Below are 26,189 nucleotides of genomic sequence, written 5' to 3' on the forward strand. Positions count from 1 at the left end.
ATGCGTCCAGTTGCTGCAGGTGAGTGTCAGTGCAGCTAGACTTGCTTCTGCCTAGGGGGAAGGGACAGTACCCCTTCCCCTTCCTAATTGCCGAGTTGCGGCAGAAGGGTGAAGGCTCTGGCTAGGGCCACCTCTTGTGAGACCTGGGATCCTGGTGGGAACAAAAATCCAGAGGAGGGCCTAGTGGGAGTTGAGATTTCTCAGAGGGCTACCCCTCCATTTATCTTTTCTTATTACCCAGCGGGGAGGGGTTCTGTGTAATCTTCTACCTACAGAGTAGATATCCTGTGAGGGCAGACAGGGTGACCAAAGTGGCTTAGTCCATGCGGATCAGCCTACCTGAGTAGGAGGCCCTAGAGCCAGGACAGCTGGGAAGGGGTTAGCTACTGGACAGGGTTAGGAGTGGTCACCCTTCAAGCTGACCATGTTAGTAATCTCTATGGATGGTGAAGGGACAATGAGGCTGATCCTTTGGGGGTGTTTACTTGGGGGTGTGAGAAGTGAGAACCCTGATTACAGATGATCTTGACAGTACCCAGGTACACCCTCTCACAAGCCTGTTTCTACGTTTCTAATTGGTAAGAGACCTGGGAAGATGGTAAAGTGGGGAGAAAGCTCACTGTTGTCCTCAGTCCTGGAGTCTCTCAGAGCCTGCCTTTTCTGCCATTCTGCTTTTCACTCACACTGTGAAGAAGCCAGCTCCCACAAGGAAAGCACCAGAGCAGCCACAGCAGGTGCTGTGCAAACATGGCAGGCTAAGAAAGGAGAAGTGCCCTTGATTTCCCTATCAGGCCTCTCTTCTGCTTCCGGTGTCACTGCATATGTGCATCTATATGAACAAGGCCAGCATGACGGACGTTGTTCTGTCACAGCATGGACCCCTTACTCTGTGTGACTGATCTCTGCGATCTTTGCACGATGATGATGTTTTCAGCACACAGCCCTGTCCCTCACGAATGAAATGGAGCACATCCTTCATGCATGGCATTGGCCCTTATTCAAGTTCCTTTGGAAGAATGGCTTCATTATCTCCATACAGTCTGATCAGAATATCATTTTCCAGGCTACATAAAGAGGAAGCTGGAAGTTACCAGTTGGTTTGTCTGACAGCCATTTTCCTCACAGCCCTTGTGACTCACACAAGAGCTATGTGGTTCTTTTATCTGAAGCTTTCAGAAAATTTCACAGTTGTACTCCCCCAGCAAATGTGATCGTGAAAGGAGGGGCTGTGTTACTTCCACCTTGGTGAGCTAAGGATTTGGCAGTGTTCTTGGAGTAGTCCTTGCCATTGGCTCATCTGTCTAGGTTCAGATTTATTCTCACTGAGCCTGGGAAGCTGCCAAGATACTGTCTCTGAGGGTGGGTGTCTTGTCCCTCAACTGGGGTGTTGGCAAGATGGGCTGTGGTAGCACTACCTGCCTAAAAGCCTCCATGGACAGGACAGGGGAGGCAGTGGACAGCAAAGTCAGCTGAACTCTGAGAGATGATTCTTCAGTTTCAGCCTTCCTGGCTTAACAGGTCTAAAAGGCATGGGTGTGGTCAGGGATTTGAATGCATGTTGGCAAGGACAAACAGCTTCCTTGTCCTCACTCAGATTGGAGGAAACCCATTAGCAAGACCAATGGTCTCCCTCCAAGTGTGTCTGTCGTATCTCCTCTCACATCAGGGTCCTTCCAGATGACTTCATTTTAGTTTACCTGTCTCTTCAAGGATTATGTCTTCACATCCTTTTTCTTTCTGAGGTCCTGACAGGCAGAACTTCAGCACAGAAATATGGGGCTATTCAGCCTCACTGTGCTTGGGACACCCACAGAAGTTCAGTAGATCCCATGTGTAGCACTGGCTGGGCTTAGGATTGTTTTCTCGCTGACTCTTCAGTTAAATGGCCAGGCATCAGAGGCCCTGGGCATCTGATAGTGAGGATGAGACTGGAATACATGTGTGCACAACTACATGCACACACACACACACAGCTGCATATACTTGCACAGAACACACACCTCTGAGGACAAAGTACTTTGATACCAACTATACCATTCTGGTGCCAAGTGCTGGCCTTCAACCCCAGGTTTCTCTGGGTAACAAATGAACCAAAAGTGCTTACCCAAGTTGATGGCTTTATCACCATTTGAGGAAAGGCAGGCCCTGGTTACACAACCACAGACAAGCTCCTGGACTCTGTTCTGCCTTCCTCGCTTCTGAAGCTGCTGGGTCTCTTCCCACAAGGGCAGTTACCAACCCAGGGTGCTGGGAACTATTTTCCCAGAGTCTCTGGGCTCCTACCTTCCAGAAATATCTTCCCTGTGTTTGTTTAGCTCAGGTGCCTAGTTGTCACTGCTATTAGTGCTGGGACCACTGTCTTGACAGGCTGCCTGTGTCCTGTCTGTTCAGGGACAGGAACTGCTGCAGGTGTCTCATGCATGGAGAGGCTGTGCCATTGCTTCCTGGTGTTATAGTAGGGACTGAATTGTGCCCAAACTCCTGTGCTGAAGTTCTAATTATCAGTACCTCAGAATGGGACTGGATTTGAAGAGTCTTCAAATGAGTTCAGATGAACTCACAGGATAGAGCCTAAGCTTACAGGACTATGTCTTTTCAAGAAAAGGTGATTGGGACAAAGGCATACTTAGAATGATGACCACCAAGGACACAGGGAAAGATACCATCTACAAGCTAAGGAGAGGAGGTCAGAAGGAACTGGCCCTGTGACACCTTGACCTTGGCCCTCAGCTCCTACTATCATGAGGAAATGCTTCCATTACCACTCTTGGTCTGCATTACTTTGTCATGGCAACCAAAGATAGGAATACATTCTACTAGTGTAGGTTTTTGTATGTCTCCCCGCCCCAGTTGAGCTCTTTTCCTTCCTTTGAGGGTAGATTGGTCCCCCAAATGCTCCTGGCTCTCTCTGCCTACCCTAGAAGTGGTCTTGGCTCTGAATTTTGTCATCTTCCAGCCAGTCTCATGCCATTGCAAGAAGCCAGGCTGTCTCCATCCCGGAGGCCAGTGGCTGTGCCTTCTACCCAAAGCACAGAGTCCTGATGAGAGTCGCAGCTAGAGCGCGTTGCTTGCCCACAGGCAGTCCTGCCATGAAGTAGAGTCTTCTCTGGGAGGGTACCCAGCATTCCATACATTTTCCATTTTCTTCCTCATCAGAACCACACATTTATTCTGTTAATCTGTTCTTTATCCCTTCCAAAAGTAACACAGCAGCTCCGGCTCAGGGTTTCTCACATGCAGAGCCTGCAAGACTCTCTGCATGCCACTTCATTTGAAGATTTTCTTCATAGAAGTCACTGGGATGAAACTGTCCTGACATTACCAGTATGCAAGGGACTGTCCCTGCCTTTGTACATATTCTGCAGCTGTCCTAGTACATAATCTACCCCCAAAAAAGTTTCTAGAACATGTCACTCACAGTTCCAGAGTCCACCTTGTGGAAAGGCCTGGCAGCAGGGACATCCCAACTGGTAGCCCGGAAGCAAGAGAGAGAGAGAGAGAGACAGACAGACAGACAGACAGACACACACACACACAGAGAGAGAGAGAGAGAGAGAGAGATACAGAGAGAGGAAGTGGGGTGGACTATAAAATTTCAAAGCCTAGTGACATACAAAAAAGTTCCCCTCTGAAGTTTGTATAACCTTCCCAAACAGTACCGCTAGCCAGAGACCCAGTGTGATTACACGTAACACACACGTGAGATGCTTCTCACTCAGATCACAACATGTCTCATCTGCATAGACCTCAGAGCTGTCCTAACCACTGCCCTCTCCTGTAGAGCACACAGTAAGAGAGCTTCTCTTTGGGGTTTTCAGCAGGGAGAAAGCAGTCTGGCAAGTCTGGTATACCTCTGTACTTAACACTGAAGAGCTAAAAGTTGTGGTTTCCTCCAGTTTCCACAACCGTCCTCTACCTAGCTCTATCTTTTCCTCACTGTTCCTCTTTCCATCCCCACCTTTCTCTTTCCATGAACCAGGCTTGTGGTACCGAAGAGAGGGTAATGTCTTCCTAAGGTATTACAAGCCCATATCGGTAGCTCCTCATGGCCAGGTGAAATTTGATAGCATGCCAGCATACAAAGATCTGTGGTGATCTCCTACCATCAAGATCCTTGAGTGTCTCTTCAGATCCCTCTGAGGCTATAAGACAGGTGAGAGACTTTCAGTGTGAGAGTCAGCTGTCATCTATTGCACATGCTTGGGGTCCCTTGATGTAACTTTTGACAGAGAAATGTCATGATTAGAAGAAGAGCAGCAAAACTAAGACCACCCTTTGGAGATTCTATTCCAGCCCGAGGAGCAAGCTCAGGGCTGAGCCTGTCGTGCAAAGGCCCTCAGTGGTGTCAGCTCCTCAGACTCACACTGTACTAATCACCACACACTCTGCAGACCTTTGAGAAGGCTCAGAGCCAGGGCAACATATATACCTGCTTGCTCTAGAAAACACTCCTTGCTGTCTGTCTGTGTTGCCTACCTTCTACTGCAGAGCCCATGGGTCCCTTATGTGCTCACTTTCACCCATCAAACTGCCTTCCTAGGAGTCTGGGCACCGGATAGGGGTAGGGTGTGGAGGAAAGGGAATGCCCCAGGTGTCCATGTGATAGGCTGTCACCTCTAGTAACTCCTATTTTCTGTCTCCAGGTATTTTCAAGGCACTGGTGTTTATTTTCTCCTCCCTGTGCGCCTGGTATTCTGGGTACCTGATCGCAGAGCTCATTCCTGATGTGCCCCTGTCCAACACCCTCTACAGTATCCGAAGCATTGGAGAGAGACCTGTCCTCAAAGGTGAGTACTGAAGAAATGGGGGTGGGGCACAGGCAGAGCAATAGCTCAGCAGTTAAAGCACTTGACAAACAAGTGTAGGTCAGAGTTTGGATTCACAGAAGGCATGTAAATGCTGGGTGGGTGTGGCACCTGTCTGTAGTTCAAGCCTTGGGAGGCAGGGACAGGGGATTTCAACAGCAAGCTGGTTTATGGAGACTATCGGTCTTTCTGTCTTCGGAATTTGATTGAGTGACTCTGCCACAATGAGGAAGGTAGAAGAGTGACCGAGGCAGAGGATTCCAGGCATTAACCTCAGCTTTCCACACCACGCATACACATGCACCCACACACATGTGGGCTCACGTATGTGCATACCACACACAAAAAAAATAGTGGGCTTCTAAGACACTTTCTGCTGGAAGACAGGGCTGTGCACAAGCCACATCTCAGGGTAAAGAGGCTGGAACAAGGTTGAGCCAAGGAACAAATTACGGTTGGGAAAAGATGACCAGGGGAGGAGCATCTCCCACCAAGAGGCTAAGCCAGGCACATTGCTTGCCAAGGGCTGTGAAAGGTGTGCTTCAGAGCACAGATGATTAGTGTGTCAATGATCTGGGGCAGAGTGTCAGAGCCTGGGAATACAAGGACACCCACGGTGTGGAGGCCCACAGTGTGGAGGCAAGGCTGAGGTCCTGGTGCAGATCTGGTGCCTGCTGGCAGACTGCTTTCCATTTTGCTGGTGACGTTCTACCGAGTCATGGTGCTCTCAATTTCCCAGTCTCTGTTTTATTTGCAACACTCATGCCAGGAAGGAGTGTGCTGTCTTGGAAAGGAAATGGGTGTTGTCAAAATCCGTTAATGAGCTTGGCAGGCAGTAACTAAAACTATCCTCTCTGAGTGCATGTCTTCAAGGTTCTTCTTTCACTTTTGACTGTGAGAGTCAGCTGGGGAAGAAAGTCAAACCACAGCATTAGTCTCAGGGTTTTTATTGCTGTGAAGAGACACCATGACTATGGCAACACTCACAAAGAAAACACTTAACTGGGGTAGCTTGCACAGTTTCAGAGTCCAGTATCATCATGACTAGAAGTATGGTGGAATACAGGCAGAGGTGGTGCTGAAACAGCTGAGAGACCTACATCTTGCAGGCAACAGGAAGCTGACCGACTGTCACACTGAGTGAAGCTTGAGAAAAAGACCTCAAATCCCACCCCCACAGTGACACATTTCCTCCAACAAGACCACACCTACTCCAACAAGTGAGAGGTTGAGAGTGCTACAGGGCACAGGTGGGAGGCAAACGGACATTGCACAGATGGATGGTAGCCAGTAGCCATAGGCTTCAGCAATCTGGAAGCCATCATAGTGAGGGTGAATTGTATAAGATGTTCTTCTGACTCTAGGCTATTATAATTAAAAGTTTGTGTTCTGGCAGTCACAAGAGCTAGACTTGGCTACTTCTCTTCAGCATACCAGTTAAGAAGATGATAAAAGTGGCAATGAAAGGCAAAGGGGAGATTTTATTCAACATGGCAGTTTCACAGCATCAGGTCTGATGTTGGGGTCCTTGATTATTTGTAATTGGGTTTTGTGCAAGATGAAAGGTGAGGGTCCAGTTTCGTTTTTTTTTTTTTTCATGTTAAATACAGGTTTCCCAGCGATGTTTGTTTAAAATGCCGTCCTTTCTCTAATGTGCATTTTTGCCATCTTTGTAGAAAACCAGGTGGCTAACTGTACACATACGGACTAATATTGGGTCCTCAGTTCGATTTCATTGATCTTGGGCTAGGACGGTGCTGTTTTTAAGACTGTGGCTCTGTGGTATAGCTTGAAATCAGGTGTGGTGATACCTCCTGCCATATTCTTTTTGTTCAGGTTCCTTTCACCACCCTATTTTATTTTTTCACTACCCTATTTTATTGTTTTATTGTGTTGCCTTTTAAATGTTCAGATTTCCTTATACATCCATGAGGAGGAAGAGTGGCTATGGAGTTTTAAATGAGAGTGCACTGAATCTGTAGATTGCTTTTGGTAAATGGCCATTTCCACACAATTAATTAACCCAGTCCAGGAGCGTGGGGTGTCTGTCAATCTTCTAGTATCTTCTTCAGCTTATTTCTTTAGTGTCAGTGACTAATCTCTATGCCTTTATCCTGGAAGGGAACACTTCTTGGGGGACTAATGTAAAGGTTAAGCACTCCTTGAAGGACCAGTGTATCCATATACACAGGCAAACAGGTGAGCCAAAGTGAAGGGCCTGTAGCAGAAGTGCCAGGTTTTTATACCTTGTGGACCCAAGGAGAGTCAATGCGTTTTTGCAAAAGTAGCTTCTAAGTACCATTCCTTTTTCTCTTAAAATGGGTTGCGTACTTTTGTGAGTGTTGCTATGTGATAGTCTCAGTACACTGTTTTCCTGGAGCCCCCAACCATGGGGCTGAGCAGCCATGAAAACTGTGACAAATCAAAGCTTTAAAATCTGAGTCCTGTGAGAAAATAAACAAGGAAGGTGTGGTGGTTGGATAAGAAGGGCTCCCATAGGATCATATATTTGAGTGCTTAGTCATCAGGAGTTGGAACTGTATAAAAGAATTGGAAGGATTGTTGAAGGAAGTAGGTCACTGGGAGTGGGTGGGCTTTGAGGTTTCAAAAGCCCGAGCCAGGTCCAGTCTCGCTGTCTTCTCTTCCCCCTCTTTCTGTCTATGAATCAGGATGTAGCTCTCAGCTACTGCTCCAGCACCTGCCTGCCACTGCCATGCCCCTGCCATAATGATAATGGAATAAACCTCTGAACTTGCAAGAGAGCCTCCAATGAAATGCTTTCTTTTTTTTTTTTATTTTTTAATAAGATTTGTGTTGGCCATGGTGTCTCTTCACAGCAATACAAGAGCGAGTGAGACAGGAGGTTTTAGTGCTAAGAAACTCATGTGAAAACATTTCATTTCCTATTGGATTAATAAAAAGGCTCTTTTGGTGCTGTGTGAATTTGAAAACAAGAAAGCACAAATTCCTCACTCTGTTGGCATTTTCCAATAGGCACGGAGTAGGTATTCACAGTTGAGCTTGGTGGAAGTGTCTGTATGTAGGCCTTACAGATGTGGCAGCAGATGCAGAGGGAGTCAGCTCCAGAGTTAGTGGCAGCTCCTGCACTTTCTGTCTCCTTTGTCTGGGCGCCACCACTGAGTCCTGGAGGACCTTCCAGAGGCTAGAGGGAGCCACTTCCCAGGCTGCTTTCCTTTTTGCCTCACCAGGGTAGCCTGACTGTGCTGTTTTGTTTAGGACTCCTGGCTGTGGCTGCTGCCGCTAAAGCTCCTCGCCCCATCTCTCCCTCCTCATGCTCTGACCTTAGACAAGAGCTGAACAAAGGCCACAGTGACGCTGCCTATGGATGGCCACCCAACCCCATCCTTCTTGTTCCTCCCAAACCTTCAGTGTACAGAGGCCTGGGCCCGAGAGAACATGGTTCCCTGACTTCCGCTGTGTTCAGAGGCCCCCAGTTCTGACTGCACAGTCTCCTGGGAGCTGTGAAGCGATGACTGTGTCAGAAAAGCTGTTTCAGGGTAGCCGCACACTGAATCTCATCAAGCAATAACTTTCTAGCATGCCTCTTAAGCCCTCAGGGTCCTCACCTCATTCCCAGGGTCAGGGAAACGAGAGCACCCAGATCTGGGGATTTTACTGACAGACTCTTTTTTTTTTCTAAATTAATTTATTTTTATTCATTTTACATACCAACCACAGTCCCCCCTCCCTCCCCCTTTCCCCTACCTGCCCCTAACTACCCCCTCCCATCCACTCCTCAGAAAGGGTAAGGACTCCCATAGGGAGTCAACAAAGCCTGGCAATTCAGTTGAGGAAGGACGAGTCAAGACTGGGCAAGGCATCTCACCATATGGAACAGACTTCAGAAAGCAGCTCATGTCCTAGAGATAGATCCTGGTCCTACTGCCAGGGGTCCCACAGATCAGGCTACAAAACTGGAAAGACAGATTCTTGGACCCCACACCAGGAAATGAACAAGTCCATGGGTCTAGGGCTGAGTCCAAGAACCTGTATTTATTGTGGTTAACTTGGCCTCAGAGAGGGCTTGTGGAATGAAAAGGAAATTTTCATGTGTTTGTTTGGAGTCCTGGAGATAGCATTTCCTTCTGAGAGGCAGGCTGGAGCCCTCTGCTATGCCAACTCCCTACCTCTGGATCTGGTAAGAGCCACTTGGTCTTGGTATGAGCAGCATTCACGTGGGCCAGAGACCTCAGCCTCTGCTTGTCCCTTTGGACATCAGCTGTCTTGGGAAGGAACATGATTCAGAGGAAGCACTGAGGCTAGGTGAGGTCCTTGGTGACCCCATGGGACAGTGCCAGGTGGGAGGGAGGTATGGATTCTGGTCGGAGGAACAGGCACCTTTCTGTGCGCTTAGGAAATGAGTGGAAGACCATGCTCATATGGTGAGCATGCTACAATGAAAAACAAAACAATAACATCAAAAAACACATACTGGCTTCCTACTCTCACTCCCAGGCCCTTCAAGAAAACAAATACCCACCTCCATGTTTCTTTGTTCAATACTGCCGAATGCTCATAGGGACTCTGAAGAAAACCAAAGGCCTCTCTTCCACAAAGTTCACCTGCACAAGTCCATACAAAGCAGTACCAATATGAGATGCAAAGCTAGGTGCTGGGGGTGGGGGAGAAGGGGGAGCTAGGTAAGAAGTCCTGCTCCGGTTTCTCACCCCAGGCATGGGACCTGTCTCCTGCAGATGGTGACCCATCTGCCATCAAGGAAATTTTAAATATTAAACTGTACTCAAAGAATGTAGGAAGAGAATAATCAGAATACGTTATATACATGTATGAAATGATGAAAGCATAAGCTTAACTTGGGGAAAATCTCTGTTTATGAAACAGTAAAAATAAACTTTTAGTGATCAATGAATCTGTAAGCAAGAAATCATAGCATCTTTGCCCCGAGTTGGCATTTTAAATCTCTGTGTAGAAGGCATGCATAGTCTTAGTACATGCTTCCAAGCTCTGCAGTGGGTGTCAGCCTCCAGTGAGCAGCTCCATGGCTGTGGTCTGTCTTCAGGCCAATTCTACCTGTTAGTTTCTCATCCCCCCCCCATCATTCTCTGTTACTGGTCTCACAGGTGGAGGTTAAGGAGGCCCTTTGATATCCACATTGGGGAGATCTGGTGAGACTGTGGCTATTAATTTGAGCAGGTAGAGTCTTGTTTCCTTGTTAGACTGGTCATCCCATCCTGATCCAGAGCCCTAACACCTTCTTGGACTGACAGACAGAGAAGGAACAAGGAACAAGGAACAGCCCAGCCAGAGCCCAGCCTATGACTGTTCTGACAGGTCTATGTGCCTTTGGCAGTGAGCATCTGGGTCCTTTCCCATCCTAGAGGGAAAGGTGCTGTCTTTTGCCAGATCAGATCCTGTCACCTTGCCCGGAGAATGGTCACATGATCGGATAGAGCCTGAATGTTTCTTGGGCCCATCACTTTGGCTCCTGGTGCTATGGAGCCTCAGTCTCAGAGGAGGAAGGGAGATGGGCTTATGAAATAGGGCCAGGGAGGAAGGTACAACCAGATGACCTTTCACAAAGTGTTTTACAATTTCTAATAAACTCATTTGATAAGGTTTTGCTGCTATGTTTACAATATAAAATATATCCTACAGGTATGTTTTAAATGTGTTGTGGCTCATGCCTTTAATCTCAGCATAGGCAGCGGGACAGAGGGGCAGAGGGGCCATAGTAGATCTTCATGAATTCAAGATCAGCCTGGTCTACACAGCAAGTTCCAGACCAACCAGGGACCTTGACTCATATGTGTCTATGTATGTTAGAACTATATTTAATGTGTTTGCTGACAGCCCTGTAGGCATAGATGAACTGCAAAACATACTGATTATATTGTAAAGTTTCCCCTACATTTAGGGGAAAGAAATGCTGTTTACCTTCTTGCTCTCTCCCTGTTACTCTGAGGTATAATGTCTAATTTGGCTTCTCACTGCTTTTGGAATGTTTCAGGGCTTCCAGAGCCAAGTTCCTGAACAATCAGGCTGCTGCTGCCTTCCTCATTTCTGGGAGGTCTCTACAGAGCAAAGATGCGGTTTGCTTGCTTATATTTTGCAGCTGGATTTATAATCATCTTAAACTATCTTTTGTGTTTTTCTTTGCTGCCTCCTGCAATTGGCCACCACACTGTTATTGTCCTAAGCATCTGTCCTTTGGGACCTGACAAGTTGGGGATGTTCACAGGGCTTCTCTTTGAACAACCATTAAGATCAGAGGCTCCCCTGCAGGGTAACAACAGAGTATTTGTGGGAATACAGTGTTCATGCATGGGCTCATGCCCACGTCACAGCCAGTGGAGGAGACTCTGTAACCAGCACTCTGGCTGCAAAGCTGTCAGGAGGGCAAGACTATGGGGAGATGTTTGTTTCCTGATCCACAGGCCAGGTGTGTAAGGCATAGCGTTGTCCACAGGGAAGCTGTCACACCTGCTGAGTAAGAGAATGGTCACTGTGATAAAGGGAAAACATGCTCTCATCTGAGGCATCACCTCTCTAAACTGAGTTTATAGATGCAAATGTTTGCAAAGTTGTAAACCAGGAAGCACCTACTTTTAAACAGTGTGTTTATTGCTTTTAAAGTTATTAGCCGGTCAGTGGTGGCACACACCTTTAATCCCAGCACTCAAGAGGCACAGACAGGTGGATCTCTGCGAGTTCCAGGGCAGCCTGGTCTATATGAGCTTCAGGACAGCCAGAGTTGTTACACAGAGAAACCCTGTCTCAAAAAACCAAAAATAGATAGATTGATAGATAGATAGATAGATAGATAGTCTGTTCAATGCATTTTCAGGTGACTATCCAAAGAATGAGTATTATTATTAAACTTCAAAGATTGTTAACTAGGGTCTGGGAACATAGCTCCGTGGTAAGGGTGTTTGCTCTGTAAACATGAGGACCTAAGTTCAACCACATTAAAAGCTGAGGGCAGCTGGGCATATTTGTAGCCCCAGCATTGCAGAAACAGGTGGATCACAGAAGCTCATTGGCCACTAGATCTGCCAAGGCAGCAAACTTTTCGGCATGTAAGAGACCCCTGTGTTAAAGGAATAATGCAAAGAGCAGTAGACACTTGGCACCCTCCACTGGCCTCTGATTGTGCATGTGTGGGTGTGTTTACTGGCACACCCACAGATACACAACACACACACACACACACACACACACAAACACACACACATACACACACACACACAATCTTTTAAAATTGTTATGCATACTGTGGAGTGTTAAAATTATCTAGAAATGAGGGAGATAACGTGTTTGCGTCACTTTGTGTGTATGTGTGTGTTGGGTTGAAGGGTTGATTTAAGTTGGCTGCCTAGAACTTGACAAGAACCACAGTAAGTATTGTACTTGAATCTTAAGATTAACAGGGCATGGTGTTTAAACATGTTTAATTCATATTCCGACTTTATAGATGCCTTTTGTGTGCTCGGGAAATTCCAGAAGGAAATAGTTGTAAAGCTAGAATAGTAAAGATTCCTCCTCAAGAATGAAAATGTATGGGGTTTTCTTTCTTTCTTTCCTTTTTTTCCTTCGTTCCTTCCTGCCTTCCTGCCTTCCTTCCTTCCTTCCTTCCTTCTTTCTTTTCTTTTCTTTTTGGTCTAAATAATCAGAATCTGTAGGAAGGGAGTTAGTAGAAACTGATCAGCATGCTGTCCTTGCTCCCAGGGTCTCCTGTTAATCCTCTCGTTTTCTTTACAGTGGAGGGGTGCCTGACTTGTTGTGTGTGCTGTACTGCTGACCTGCACCCAGCCTTCACCCCTGGTGCTGGCAGACTCTCTTGTCTGTGAATTCATGGGCTCATGTACACATGGGTCAGCCTAACAGATGTTCATGCCTCCAACAGCACTGCCCACCGTGGAGGTGCTGTGATGACTGGATACTAACTCAAAATCTCTGCTTCTCTGGAGATGTTTTTTAAAAATGAGGCCGTAAGTCAGAGTTAACAAAATACAATAAAAAGACATTGTAGGGGATACTGGTGTGGGGCTGGACTGGGCTGAGGAGACAGAGGGCAGGCAAAGAGGAGCCCAGACCACCCTGAAGGAGAGGAAGCCATCTCTGCTATTTTATTTCCTTTTGGGGACAGAGGACTGTGGCCCCCAAGAAGTCATGTCTGGGGTCATGTCCATCAGGGACACAACAGCACGTTGGACATCATGGCAGCTCTCTGAACTCTGACCTGTTCCAGCAGGTTCTTCCAGGGATAAAGCTGTTCACAGCATCATGGTTCCTATCTTTTAAGAAGAATTATTACCCGCATGCACACATGTGTATGTGTTTGCTGTGGCACAGGTGTGGAGGTCAGAGGACAATGAGAGTTGGTTCTCTCTTTCTAACATGCAGGCTCTGGGGAGTCAAGCTCAAGTCCTCAAGCCTGGCACCGAGTCCCACTTCCTGCTGACTTCTCCTGCTGGCCTGAAGGGCTCCCTTCAGTAGACTGATTAACTTTAAAATTCAGGAGTCAAAAAGAAAATAAAAAAATTCAGGAGTCAAATCTGTTTGTACATGTGGATACAGTGTGCCATTAGGATCTGTGCAGACTCCGGGCTGGGGGAATGTCTAACTGGAGCTCAGCAGCAGAGCTTTTGGCTAGAAGTTGTTTTGCAGGTTAAGGATACTTGAAGGTGGCTCTTGTAGCAATTTCCAAGTATAATACAATGTGTTATCAACCATGTCTCATGGCAAGTCACTTGATCAAACAAGCTCAGATCTCATCTAATTCACTGTACTCTTAACAAAGCCGTTCCTCTCCCCCCCCACACTCTTTAACCTGCCCAATCCCTGGCGACCACTATTCAGCTCTGTGTCTTTGAGTTTAACTTCTTTAGATTGCACATGGGAGTAAGGTTTTGTGGCATTTGTCTTCCCGCGCTTGGCTTACTTCATTTGACAGGATGTCCTCCGGTTTTCCCAAAGTGACAGGATTGTCTTCCTTTTTAAGGCTGAATAGTGTTTTATTGTGTACACATATCGAACTTCATGATGTAAGTAAGCTGCAATGAGCACAGGACTGCAGGTTCTCAACACAGTGGTGTCATTACCTTTAGAAACACCCAGGGAGATGCAGGAATGGGATTTGGGTCTCATCTTGGCCACCCCTCTGTCCGTTTTTAAATCAGTTTTAAAACTTGTTGTTGAACTCCTGGGGTTTCTTATGTACTTTGGACCTAACCCTGTAGCTGATGACTGGTCCAGAACTATTTCCTGTTCTTTTGGTTGTCTCTTTCTTTGCTCTGTTTTTGTTTGTTTGTTTGTTTTCTGAGACATTGTTTCTCTGTGTAGCCCTTGCTGTCCCAGAACTCAGTCTGTAGAGTTGTATCTCAAACTCACAGATGTCTGCCTGCCTCTGCCTCCAGAGTCCTTGGGTGTGGCCACCACTGCCCGGCTTCTTAGCTCTGTTTGAAGTAATCCTGACTGTACTGTCTCTTCTGTTGACTGTGCTGCTGTGCTTTTGAGGTCATTTCAGAAAAATCATTGTCTGTACAACATAACTAAGGCTTCCCCCATGTTTTACAGTTTCTGTTCCTACACTCAAGTCTTTGATCTAGTTTGAGTTCTGCTTTTATGTACAGTGTGAGATGACTTGGCTTTATCCATCTGCATGAGGTCTAGTTTGTAACATCATTTATTAAATAATGTCTGTCTTAGGGTTTCTATTGCTGCTATGAAACACCATAGCCAAAGAGCAAGTTGGGTGAGGAAAGGGTTTATTTGGCTTAAACTTCCATATTGCTGTTCATCATTGGAGGAACTTAGGACAGGAACTCAAGCAGGACAGGAACCTGGAAGCACGAGCTGATGCAGAGTTCCCCATGGAGGGGTGTTGCTTACTTGACTTATTCTCTCTGGCTTGCTCAGCCTGTTTTCTTAGAGAACCCAGAACCAGCCCAGGGATGACCACAGTTACAATGAACTGGGCCCTCCCACATTGATCACTAATTAAGAAAATGCCTTACAGCCAGATTTTATGGAGGTATCTTCTCAATTGAGGTTCCCTCCTTTCAGATAACTCTAGTTTGTGTGTCAAGTTGACATAAGACCAGCCAGCACTATCTCTTTGCTCTCTCTGTTCCACTGACAGATATGTTTGTTTTAATGACAGCTTCATGCTGTTTTGATTGCTAGAGCTTTGTAATAACAATTGAAAATCAGGCAGAATACTACTTCTAGATTGCTTTGGTTGCTGAAGATCTTTTGTGGAAAACTTTTTTTTCTTTCTTTCATTTTATTTATTAACTATGCATGTATGTGCATATGTGCCACAGCAGCCCCTGTGTGGAGGGCAGGGAAAAACTTAAGGGAATCAGTTCTCACCTTCTACCATGCATTTCTAGGGACTGAGCCCAGGGTTTGACAGTAGGCACCCATGCCCGCTGAGACATCCTACCAGCCCTCCATACACATTCTATTTCTGTGAAGAATGACATTGGGTTTTTGAATCTGTGGATCACTTTAGAAAGTATGAATATTTTCAGATATTAATTATTCTAATTCACAAACAGGTGATCCTACTTACAATTGTCTTCTGATTCTGTTTTATAGTTTACAACATACAGGGCATTTACTTCCTTGGTCAAATTTATTCCAGAGTATTTTACTGTTTTATAGTAATTATAAATTAAATTGTTTCTTGGGACTGGAGAGATGGCTCAGAGATTAAGAGCACTGCTTGCTCTTTCAGAGATCCTGAGTTCAATTCTCAGCAACCACATGGTGGCTCACAACCATCTGTAATGAGATTTGGTACCCTCTTCTGGTGTGCAGATATACATGCAGGCAGAATACTGTGTATGTAATAAATAAATCAATCTTTTAAAAAAAGAAAAAAATTAGATTATTTCCTCAGTTTCTTTTGGACAGCTTATTGTTAGTGTGCAGAAATATTAGACTTCTCTCTGTCTGTCTGTCTGTCTGTCTGTCTGTCTGTCTGTCTGTCTGTCTCCCTCTCTCTCTCTCTCTCTCTCTCTCTCTCTCTCTCTCTGTGTGTGTGTGTGTGTGTGTGCGCGCGCGTGCGTGTGTGCCAGGGCTACACAGAGAATCCCTGTCTCAAGAAAACAAAACAATAAAAACAACAACAAAACCCCTAATACGAAACAAAAACCCAAACAAAAAATAATACTAATAAATAAATACATAAATAAAAAAACAAATTTCATGTGGGTGGGTATTTTGCCTTTATAAATACCTCTGCATCATGTGGGCACAGTGCCTGTGGAGCCAGAAAAGGGCACTGGAACTGGAGTTATAGATGGTTGTGAGCTGTGGGTCCTAGGAATTGAACCCTGGTTCCCTTCAAGAGCAGTCAGCACCCTTAACTTCCGAGCCAGCTCTGAATCCCAAAGAAACCTTCTTCCAACCTTACATTATTTGTCTTGTTTTATTCCCTAACACAAGGTCTTCATGAGCGAATGTTCTAGTCACTTCTCGGCATTTTGGCAAAGGTCAAGCATACAAAATATTCTCTGTATGCTGGAGAGAAGTGTGTATTCCATTCCTGTGAGATGGACATGCTTTGTAGTTCAAGTCTGCTGTGACCTGAAAGCTTGTATCCACCAGTGTTCATTATGTTGTAAGTTAGTAGCTAAGGGCAGCCATTCTAACACTTCTGAAATGGCTACCCACGCTCATTATCTCTGGCTGCTACCAAAAGACAAAACCAGGGTAGTCAGCCATGCATCCTGAGAAGCATTCTTGGGATCCAGACACAACTGCCAACTTTGCTTCTACAGTTTCCCCGCCACACTGGGAAGTTGGTCCTGGAACAGAGCTGTTGGTCCTGGTGGCCACACAGCAGTTACCCCTGAGGAGCGAATGTGATTGTCCTGTTCTTGTCTTTACAGCCCCAGCCCCGAAAAGGCAAAAATGTGACCACTGGTCCCCATGTCCTCCTGACACCTATGCCTACAGGCTGCTCAGTGGTGGTGGCTTGGACAAGTTTGCCAAGATCTGCTTTGAGGATGAGCTGTAAGTACCGTGTGTGAGAAGATGAGTGCTTGACTGTGTCTCCGCTCCACCCTTACCTTTGAGGCTGCACTTACATGTCCCTAACCTCTGGCAAAGCTGAGAATCAAGTGGTGTGTTCCCCTGTGTTCCCGGGGAAGGGTGATGGGTGTCTCTGAGGGCTGTTTGTGTTCTTGGTTGGATTTTTATGGTATCTTTTTATGGTAGTTCCATGTAATTTACCAGTGAAGCCACCCAGGCTTGGACTTTTCTTTGTGAAGAGACTTTAGCTACAAATGCAGGTACTTATCAGAGAGGGTCCTAGCAGTCTTGGTGACAGCTAAGCTCAGTAATCGAGTGATTTCCATCCTCACAAGTGAACCCTACACATCTCTAGAGTCATAGTTCCTTTAATGGGGTCTTGATGTGCTCAGTGCTTTTCAGATATTTTTACTTGTCTCTGGTCTCAGCATTTGTCCCCTGGTGTGTCCTGCTTTGTCTTATTTAGATATTTTGGGGCTTCTTAAGTGTACTTCAAAATCTTTCATTGTGTTTGATAAATTTCCTGTTTCTTTCCCCATTGCTATGATGAAATACTTGCACAAAAGCATCTCACATGAGAAAGGGTTTATGTTGGCATGCAATTTGAGCGCACAGTGCGTTATGGTAGGAAGTGATAGGGGCAGATCCTGGAGCAGCAAGTCACATTCTGTCACTTAGAGAGCAATGAAGGCTGCTGCTCAGCTCACTTCCTGCTTTTTATTGAACCTTATTACTCTGTTCCTGATACCCCACAGTGCACTTTCCATTTGTCGAGTTTTTCTCTCTATGCTTTACTGCGGACAGAACTGTTTCTTATGTCACCATTAGTGTGTTCTACTGTGTCCAATCTGTCCATAAACCCAGCCATTGACTACTGGTTTTAGATTATCATGTCATTTTAGTTTTTAAGCTCTATCTTTTCCCCAAGTGAGCCTGCCAGTTTTTTTTTTTTTCTTCCAATTGAAAATTTCTGTTTTCCCCACTCTTTTTCGAATGTGTTAAGTGCTGTTATCTTGAAGTGCAGTTGGCCGGCTGGCTGGAGCCTGTGAGTGTGCCACTGTTGTCTGCTGTGTTCTGCTGGCTCCTTTCTCTTTTGCTTCTGTTGACTTTCTTCATGTGTCAAGCTTTTTCTGTCAGTGTGCCAGGCACTGAGAATCTCTTTAAAAACATCAGCAAGGAACTCCCACTAATCAGTTCTCTATCACATAATGGATACCAGAAGGTGGATGGCTTTTGTAGAAAAGAATTCCATCTTATAACTCAAGAGGGCCAAGAGCATGGTCCTGCCTCTTAGCAAGTGGCTTCACAATATCTAGAATAGACACAGAGATTGCATGGTCAGAAGCAAGCCAAAGGTACTCAACAGTCAGGTTTGCCCTTTTACAATAAATTTCTCTTTGGGGAATTAGCATACTTTAAGAGCATTTGTCCCTCTGAGGACAGTTGGTCCTCCTCCAGGGGTCTCCAGTCTCTCACAGCATCTCAGCATCACCGTGCTGGGACCAAGCTCCCAACACAGGAACTGGCAGAGGACATTCCCCAGTCAAACTGAAGCACCACAAGGTAGGGGTTTCTGTCTTCTTTTCTCATTTGCTGTTCCCAAGACCCAGAGCTATTGGCAGATCAGGGTGACATGAACACATTTTAAATGTCCTAATTTTCTGGGTTACCTACTTCAACAAAACCTGGGCTAAAGGTCACAAATTCTGTGTGTGTTGTTTGTTTGTTTTTGTTTTATTTATTCCATCTTTTGTGACTCTAACTCAGTAAGATCTGAGAGAGCTGATGTGGCCCTCAATTTGCCTTCAGACTTTTGTCACTAAGGCCTCCATGGGTGTCAGAAGTGCTGTTGTCTTCTCCAGGCTCCCTTCTGTTGAGCTGTGAATGTTCCTACAAGGGCAAAGGTCTCCTTCAATGTTAGACTTACCCCTCCAATGTCTGTCATCAGTCAGCTGTTGGCTTGGGAAGTTCTTGGCTACATTTCAGGGGTCTCTTATTCCAGCAGATCTTTTTATTTTTATGTTTATTTGCTAATTTCAAGACAGGGTTTCTCTGTGTAACAGACCTGGCTCTCCTTGAACTCACTTTGTGGACCAGGCTGGGCTGGAACACACCGAGATCCACCCACCTCTGCTGGGATTAAAGGCATGTACCACCATTGCCTCCAAGCAGATCTTTTTAGAATGTGTTCCTCCTCATCTCCTGCTTCCTGTGGAGGCTAGGGTTACCCAGACTTTTACTACTGAGAATAGAAGTCCTTCCTTGCCTCCTTATGGGCACTTATAGACTGTTCTGTAACACTGAGAAAGCACTAGACCTTGTGGCTACTGGAGGCCTTCGGTTAACCATGCCAGAGGCAGAGTGATAAAGTGCCTGTTGCCCACCTTACAGCTTTGACGTGAAAAATAAGCTCCAGATTCTCTTTATAAGGCTGAGCTCGGCAAAGACCCAGAATATGCACATAATTGTAAACATACAACACATGTACATATCTGCACATGTGCAAACAGAGACACAATGCATGCATGCATGCATACATGCAGAAATATGCACACATACAACTTGTACATATACCACACACATACAACACTTATAAACATGTGCATACACATGGGAACATGCAGATGTAGTACCTACATGCACAAATAATTCATGGACCCCAAACACATACACACACATTATTCCTATGACCTCCAATGACAATTATCATTTCTAGCAAATACTATAGTCTTCCTGGAATTTAGGACACCAAAACTGAATTAAAATTGCATATGATATTGACATTTCATTTTCTTCAATTGACAAGCAAAAAATGGGTCAGAAAGATTGCCTAATAGTTAGAGGGACTTACCGTTCTTTTAGAGGATGTAACTTCAGTTCCCAGAAGCTCACAACTGCCTTTAACTCCAGCTCCAGGGTGTCGTCTACCATCTTCGACCCCCTCAAGCCCTGCACTCATGTGCAAAAACTATACACCCATTAAATAAAAATATCTTTAAAAGAAAAACAAAAATTAAGTGATGGAATGTAAAGTGCTTATTAAGGAGATAAACTGGGTTATACTTGGTGGGTGGGTGAAGGGAATCACTAAGAGGTAGGCAAAGCCTGTGGGTCCTGAGGGAAAAGGAGGCAGAGACTGGGTCAGAAGGAAGCAGAGATTTGAGGAAGCCCAGCTTTTGGTGGAGCTGCCATCCCACCTCGAGTCTGTGAGACCAGGCAAGGCTTCTCAGGGTCTGATGAGGGAAGCCTGGGTGAAAAGCCTTCCTGTTTGGCCTTTGATGAAGATGATGACATGAAATGCAGCTTCCAGGAACTGAATCTGAGTCCTGCAGGTGTCTGGAGCAAGGGTGGAGTAATTTGGGGGAGCACACCGGAGAGGGAATGCCAGTGTCCTGAGCACAGAAGGCCTGGAGAGGGCTGCTGTTGAGGGAGGGCTGTTCACCCAACTCTTTGACCGACTCTCACTCACGTTTTAGGCTGTTAGGAGAGAAGACTGGGAATGTGGCAAGAGGGATAAACATCGCTACCGTCAACTGTAAGTGGCACATGTTTCTCAGAAATTCCCTCAAAGCCTGAAGTAGGATTTCCATAGATAACCTTGATGTTTCTTCTTTTAAAAATCAGTGTGTGTGTGTGTGTGTGTGTGTGTGTGACACATGTGTCACACATGTGTCACAGTGTATGTAGTGGTCAGAGAACAACCTCAGATGTAAGTACTTACGTCACCCTTTCTTTGATATCTCTTCTTTGGGTCTCTGTTTGCCAGTGTGTACAGCAGAGACTAGTTGGCCCACGATTCTCCACCTCTCATCTCCACGAGCACCGGGATTACAGACACACAGTTCTGTGTCAGCTATACCTGAGTTCTTAGGATTTGAGCTCAGTTCCTCATGCTTGCAAGGCAAGCCTTTTATCCCCTGAGCCATCTCCTAGGCCAAGACCATAGTTTTTCAACACATTTGCTCATATCTAGGTCTACACTGTAATGAACTCTAAAATGATACAGTTATTTAAAAGTCTTATTCTACAAACCATTTGTGGTCCAACAACAACAAAATAACCCCAAACGGAATCTAAAAGAGACTTTGTAATTGGGGAAGGGCAGGTAGAGAAGACATAGTGAAGCTCAGATCCACACAGACTCTGGCCGTTGGTCCCTTTGCTCTTGACTCCTGGAGACCAGGTAAAGGATAACAACACTGACCAGTTCTGTCTGGCTGCTGTGGGCCATGGGAACCTGTGCAGGTGCATCATCAACCTTCTGTGGGATCTGGGTGTTTTTAGAGGTCCCTTGTAGTAAGAACCACAGCAGGCTAGAGAACAGGGTGTCATACAGGAACCAGTGATGCAGGGCTATGGGGCAGGACAAACAAGCGTCAGTCAGGCAACCCCTCAGGACACCTAGTGTGACTAGGGGCCTCTGCTGGTTCAGAGGGGAAGAAGAAGGGCATTAAGACCCTGTGAGAGACACAGATTAGAGTCCTAGAGAAGTGGCCAGGCACCTGCTGCCTTTTAAAGAAAGCCCATTGCTGCAAGACTTTCCCAGGAGAAGTAAAAGAAATTTTGATTCACCCCAAACAAGGAAGGAGCAGATGGATCGGACAAGGAGTCCAACAGGCCTAGCCTGGTGACATGAGTGAATTTATTAGGGTTGTTTACTGGAACCTGAGTGACTCACAGACAGCCTTGCCACAGCCACTTCCTGTTCCTCTGCCTACCAAGGTTTTACTTTATTGTGAAGGATCTCAGGCCACAGTTAAGCAAACCTATATCAGAGCGCCACCTAGTGTTGAAGAGGCAGGGGTGACTTCAGGCCACTCTCAAATACCCTGGCTCTGTGTGTGCTCTGACCTTGCTCTTATCAGGGGCTGTGGTTTCAGCAAACACTGTCTGACCATGGGAAAGACGACCTGCAGCCCATGGGAAGGACAGCCTGTTTGCAGATTGGAACAACAAGATGGAGTCGCTCTGGCCAGGATTCGGAAGGATGATCCACACACAACCCCTTTCTTCCAGATGCACTTGGTGCTGGGGTCCCATGAGTTTTCCCTTAAAGCCGTTTCTTTTGCTTTCAGATGAGACTGGGAAGCTGATAGCAGCAAAGTACTTTGACATGTACGAAGGCGGTAAGGAAAGTCTTTGAAGATTAAAATGAAGACTAAACTATGTAGACCCCATGGGGAAACAGAAGCAGAGGGTTTTTTTGGGTGTGTGTGTGTGTTTATGTTGTATAGGACATCACCTTTGGGGACTGACCTCTTGTCTAGTGGCAGAGGTGGTTGATAGGTGCTTGCAGAAGCTAGGGTTGGTGGCAGGTTTGGCTAACTAGAGCTTCAGGGTTTGATTTAGTCAGGGCTTTCCACTCTGTATGGCTAGCCTTATTTCCATCTTTGGACTGATATTTGCTAGACCCTGAGTACCTGCTGCAAGTTGTCGATACCCCCAGGGCTTCTCCAAGATAGCGTCTCACGGGACCCCTAATGTCACTCCTGGGCAAGTAGCCAAGCATGACTGTGCCCCCGAGACCAGTCTAGGGAGCAGGGAATTCAGGGTGGGTAGACAGCAGAGGGGGAAGGAAGCCCACAGCCAGGGTGGGGCCTTATTCACTGAGAAGACCCTGAGCTACTGTCTGTCTTTGACCCTACAGATAACTCTGGGCCAATGACCAAGTTCATCCAGAGCACCCCTTCGAAATCCCTGCTGTTCATGGTGACACATGATGACGGGAGCTCCAGGTGAGTGTATGCAGTTATTCCCATGTGACAAGAGCAGCCATCCAGGAGGAGGGCGAGTCCCCTGGGTCCTACAGAACCCAAGGAGTGAGATGCTTCTACAAGGGAAGGGAAGAAATGTCCATGACAAATGATGGAAATCACTCCCACATCTCTACTAGGACACATTTCTACTCATGCGCTCCTGCACACACACACACACACACACACACACACACACACACACACACCACACATGCGTGCACATACACGCATGCTGTGCACACACTTTCATTCACATGTTCACACTCAGTGCCTATGAACACATACAAACACATGCATACACATGCTGTGCACACACTTTCTTTTTTTATATTTAGAGAATACTTTATTAGTTTTTGTAATCAAACGCATGTAGATAAGACCTTACATATTTAATACAGTGTGTTACCCCTGTACAAATGGAAAAAATTAAGTTCAACATTTCTAGACCAATATGGCTGTTAATTTCTGTACTATGCCAACTCAACACAGTAAACTGGGATACTTTTTTCCAAAGTTGACAGCACAGCTAAAGTTTCCAAAAATTCAAATTATATATATATATATATATATATATATACCAATAATAGCAATATGTTATGCATCAATAGCAGCAACAGCTTTTCCAGGTTCTGCAGTCATTTGAACAAAATTGTAGAGACATCCAGCACACTCCATTTAAAAAAAAAAGTAAAAAACAAAATCCCAGAAAACAGCACAGTTCTGTTACTCTTGTGGTACCTGGCACCATTTTTTTTTAAATTAGCTTCTCAATCATCATCTGGAAGGAAACCATTCTGAGCAACATCATTAAAAACAGCTCTGATAAAGCACGGTCACTACTATGTATCATAAAGCAGGTCCACATATGAGTGAGTACATATCATGTTTGTCTTTTTGTGATTGGGTTACCTCGCTCAGAATGGTTTCTTCGAGTTCCATCCATTTTCCTGCAAATTTCAAGATTCCATTGTTTTTTTCTGCTGAGTAGTACATCATTGTGTAAATGTACCACATTTTCTCTATCCATTCTTCGGTTGAGGGTCATCTAGGCTGCTTCCAGTTTCTGGCTATTACAGATTGCTGCTATGAACATGGTTGTATGCACACACTTTCATTCACATGTTCACACTCCATGCCTATGCTCACACACACAATTGTTCACTAGGAGTACTTATGGAAGTCAAGGCCTATGCTCACACACAGTTGTTCACTATGGAAGTCAATGCCTATGCTCATACACACAGTTGTTCACTAGGAGTACTTATGGAAGTCAAGGCCTGTGCACGCACACACACACACACACACACACACACACACACACACAGAGTTGTTCACTAGGAGTACTTATGGAAGTCATTGCCTCTCCATGTGCATCCCAATGGTTCAAAGAGCACGAGGAGATGTAGAGCTCCATGCTTAGAAAGTGAGCTTGTTGAGGAGCACCTGGGTCTCTTGCTTCTCTCCTTCTGCACCTTCCTCTGCTCTCTCAGCTAGCCTTTTGGAACATGGAAAAGGAACCTTTTGATATTTGCTTTCATCTTCCAGCTACTTGTTCTGGCCTTACTATGTGGAAGCAGCAGGGCTACTGGGATGGGAATGAAGCTGGCTGAGTGGGAGGATGTGACAGAATAGTCAAACATTGTGACCTTTCACTTAAGGTGACTGGGCTCCAAATGCAGTGCAAAAGGCTCCCAGATATGGCCATGTCCACTAACAGGGTCACATGACCCATTAGCATATACTGGCCTAGAGGTGAAACCCTGGGCTGTAGGAAGTAAGGCCAGTTTCACTTCCTTTAGGACAAGCAATGGGACACAGCTAGGACAGCCAGATAGCTAGATAGCCACACACACAGACACACACGCATGCGCATGCACACACACACACACACACACACACTCTTACACAACACTTATACACACTCTTACACTCTCACACACTCCCTTACACACACTAATCCCTCCACAAGAGGTCTTTTCATGATTTCTCTTTTGCCCCAGACTGGAGGCCCAAGCAAAGGATGTCATAGAAGCGCTTGGCAGCAAAGAAATCAAGAACATGAAGTTCAGGTCAAGCTGGGTGTTTGTTGCAGCCAAGGGCTTTGAGCTCCCTCCAGAAATGGAGAGGGAAAAAGTGAGTGGTTTTCCCCATTTCTTCTCTGATGGGGCTGTGGTGTGTGAAGGTGTCCAGGTCACTCACACACAGAGCACTGCTCAGCTCCTCTCTAAGTTGCATCCCAGACTCCTCTGGTCTTGCTATAGACTGCAAGTAGATTCCAGTTCCTGGTGGTGACTGCTCTGTTTGGGTGGGAGGCTAGCCTTCATTAGTCCCTCCTTTGGGATGGGACCAAGGATGGTGGCAGAGGGACTGCCTGGGGTGGTTATATGTGTACCACTTCCAATACAGTAGGTGCCAAATATGCACTGTACAGAAAGATGTTGGCTGATTATCTCCCTTGGAACAGTCACCTGTGACTTGATGCGTCCGTTTATCAAAGAAAAGAGCAAAGGAGGGAAGTGAAAGAAGTTCTGATGTGCCACCTTGTCTCCTGTAAACCTCCCAGCCGATGGGTGGTGCTACATAGCTGTTTGAGGGCGATGCCTCTGCGGACCCCGATCCTTTTCAACAGACATAAGTGAGTCTGAAGAGAAGGACGTGGGTTGAACTACAAAGACCCACAGCTCTGATAAGGCCATCCGTTTAGCTAGGATTCTAAGAGGGCTGAGCTCCACCTATCTCCAGGGTCACAACAGGTCATATCTGACTCAGCTTGAGGCTTTGCTCCCACTGCCTGGAGTCATGGTTTAAAGAAGACAGTGGCAGCCAGGAGCAGCTGGGCCTCCTCTTGTTGGCATGGCCTCTCTTAGAAGGAGGGTGTGACACCCAGGCCGATACTGAGGCTGGGGTGTGATAGTTTGGACCTATAATCTCAGTACTTGGAAGGCTGAGGCAGGAGGATCACTGTGAGTTCCAGGCTAACCTTGACTGCAGAATAAGACCCTCTTTAACCAAAGAAACTGAAGAAAGGAAAGGAAGGAAGGGAAGAGAAAGGAGTGAAAGGAGGGAAGCCAGGAAGTAAGTAAAGAAGAAATGACAGAAAGAATTTGAATGAAGGAAGGAAGGGGCGGGGCATTGAGAAGAATTCTAACCTTAACCTGGGTTGGAGAAAAATGCCACGATGAGACTCGTGCTCACAACAGACAGATATAGTGGTTTTTGATTGTCTTAGTGGATAAATGACGCTGTTTTTCTTCCCCTCACATAGATCAACCACTCGGACCAATCCAAGAACAGATACTGGGGCTGGCCAGCTGAGATCCAGATTGAAGGATGCATTCCCAAAGGGCTGGGATAGCAATGTTTGGGCCTCAATAAATGTGTTTTGTACAAATACACACAGCTGGAATGTCCCAGGGATTTGATCCCCTGAAGTCCAGATTTGAGGGGAAGTATGCATGGGGATTTGAAGTTTGTTGTAAACCAACAAAACATGGTTAGTTAGTGTTTTTTTAATATTTTATTTATTTATTATGTATACAACATTCTGCTTCCTTGTATATCTGCACACCAGAAGAGGGCACCATATGAGCCACCATGTGGTTGA

General features: G+C 45.9%; 1 protein-coding gene across 1 annotated transcript; it reads left to right on the top strand.

Moving 5' to 3' along the window:
• On the top strand, positions 1-25,952 carry Fam3b (FAM3 metabolism regulating signaling molecule B). The gene is made up of 8 exons (XM_027415711.2): positions 1-19; positions 4,644-4,787; positions 16,688-16,811; positions 20,306-20,364; positions 21,905-21,955; positions 22,477-22,564; positions 24,586-24,718; positions 25,851-25,952. Exons 1-8 carry the CDS (start codon positions 1-3, stop codon positions 25,938-25,940), a joined length of 708 nt encoding a protein of 235 aa, XP_027271512.1. The 3' UTR covers positions 25,941-25,952.
• The last annotated feature ends 237 nt before the right edge of the window (positions 25,953-26,189 follow it).

This window comes from Cricetulus griseus, chromosome 4 (assembly GCF_003668045.3).
Source record: "Cricetulus griseus strain 17A/GY chromosome 4, alternate assembly CriGri-PICRH-1.0, whole genome shotgun sequence".
In the NCBI taxonomy this organism is placed as follows: Eukaryota; Metazoa; Chordata; class Mammalia; order Rodentia; family Cricetidae; genus Cricetulus; species Cricetulus griseus.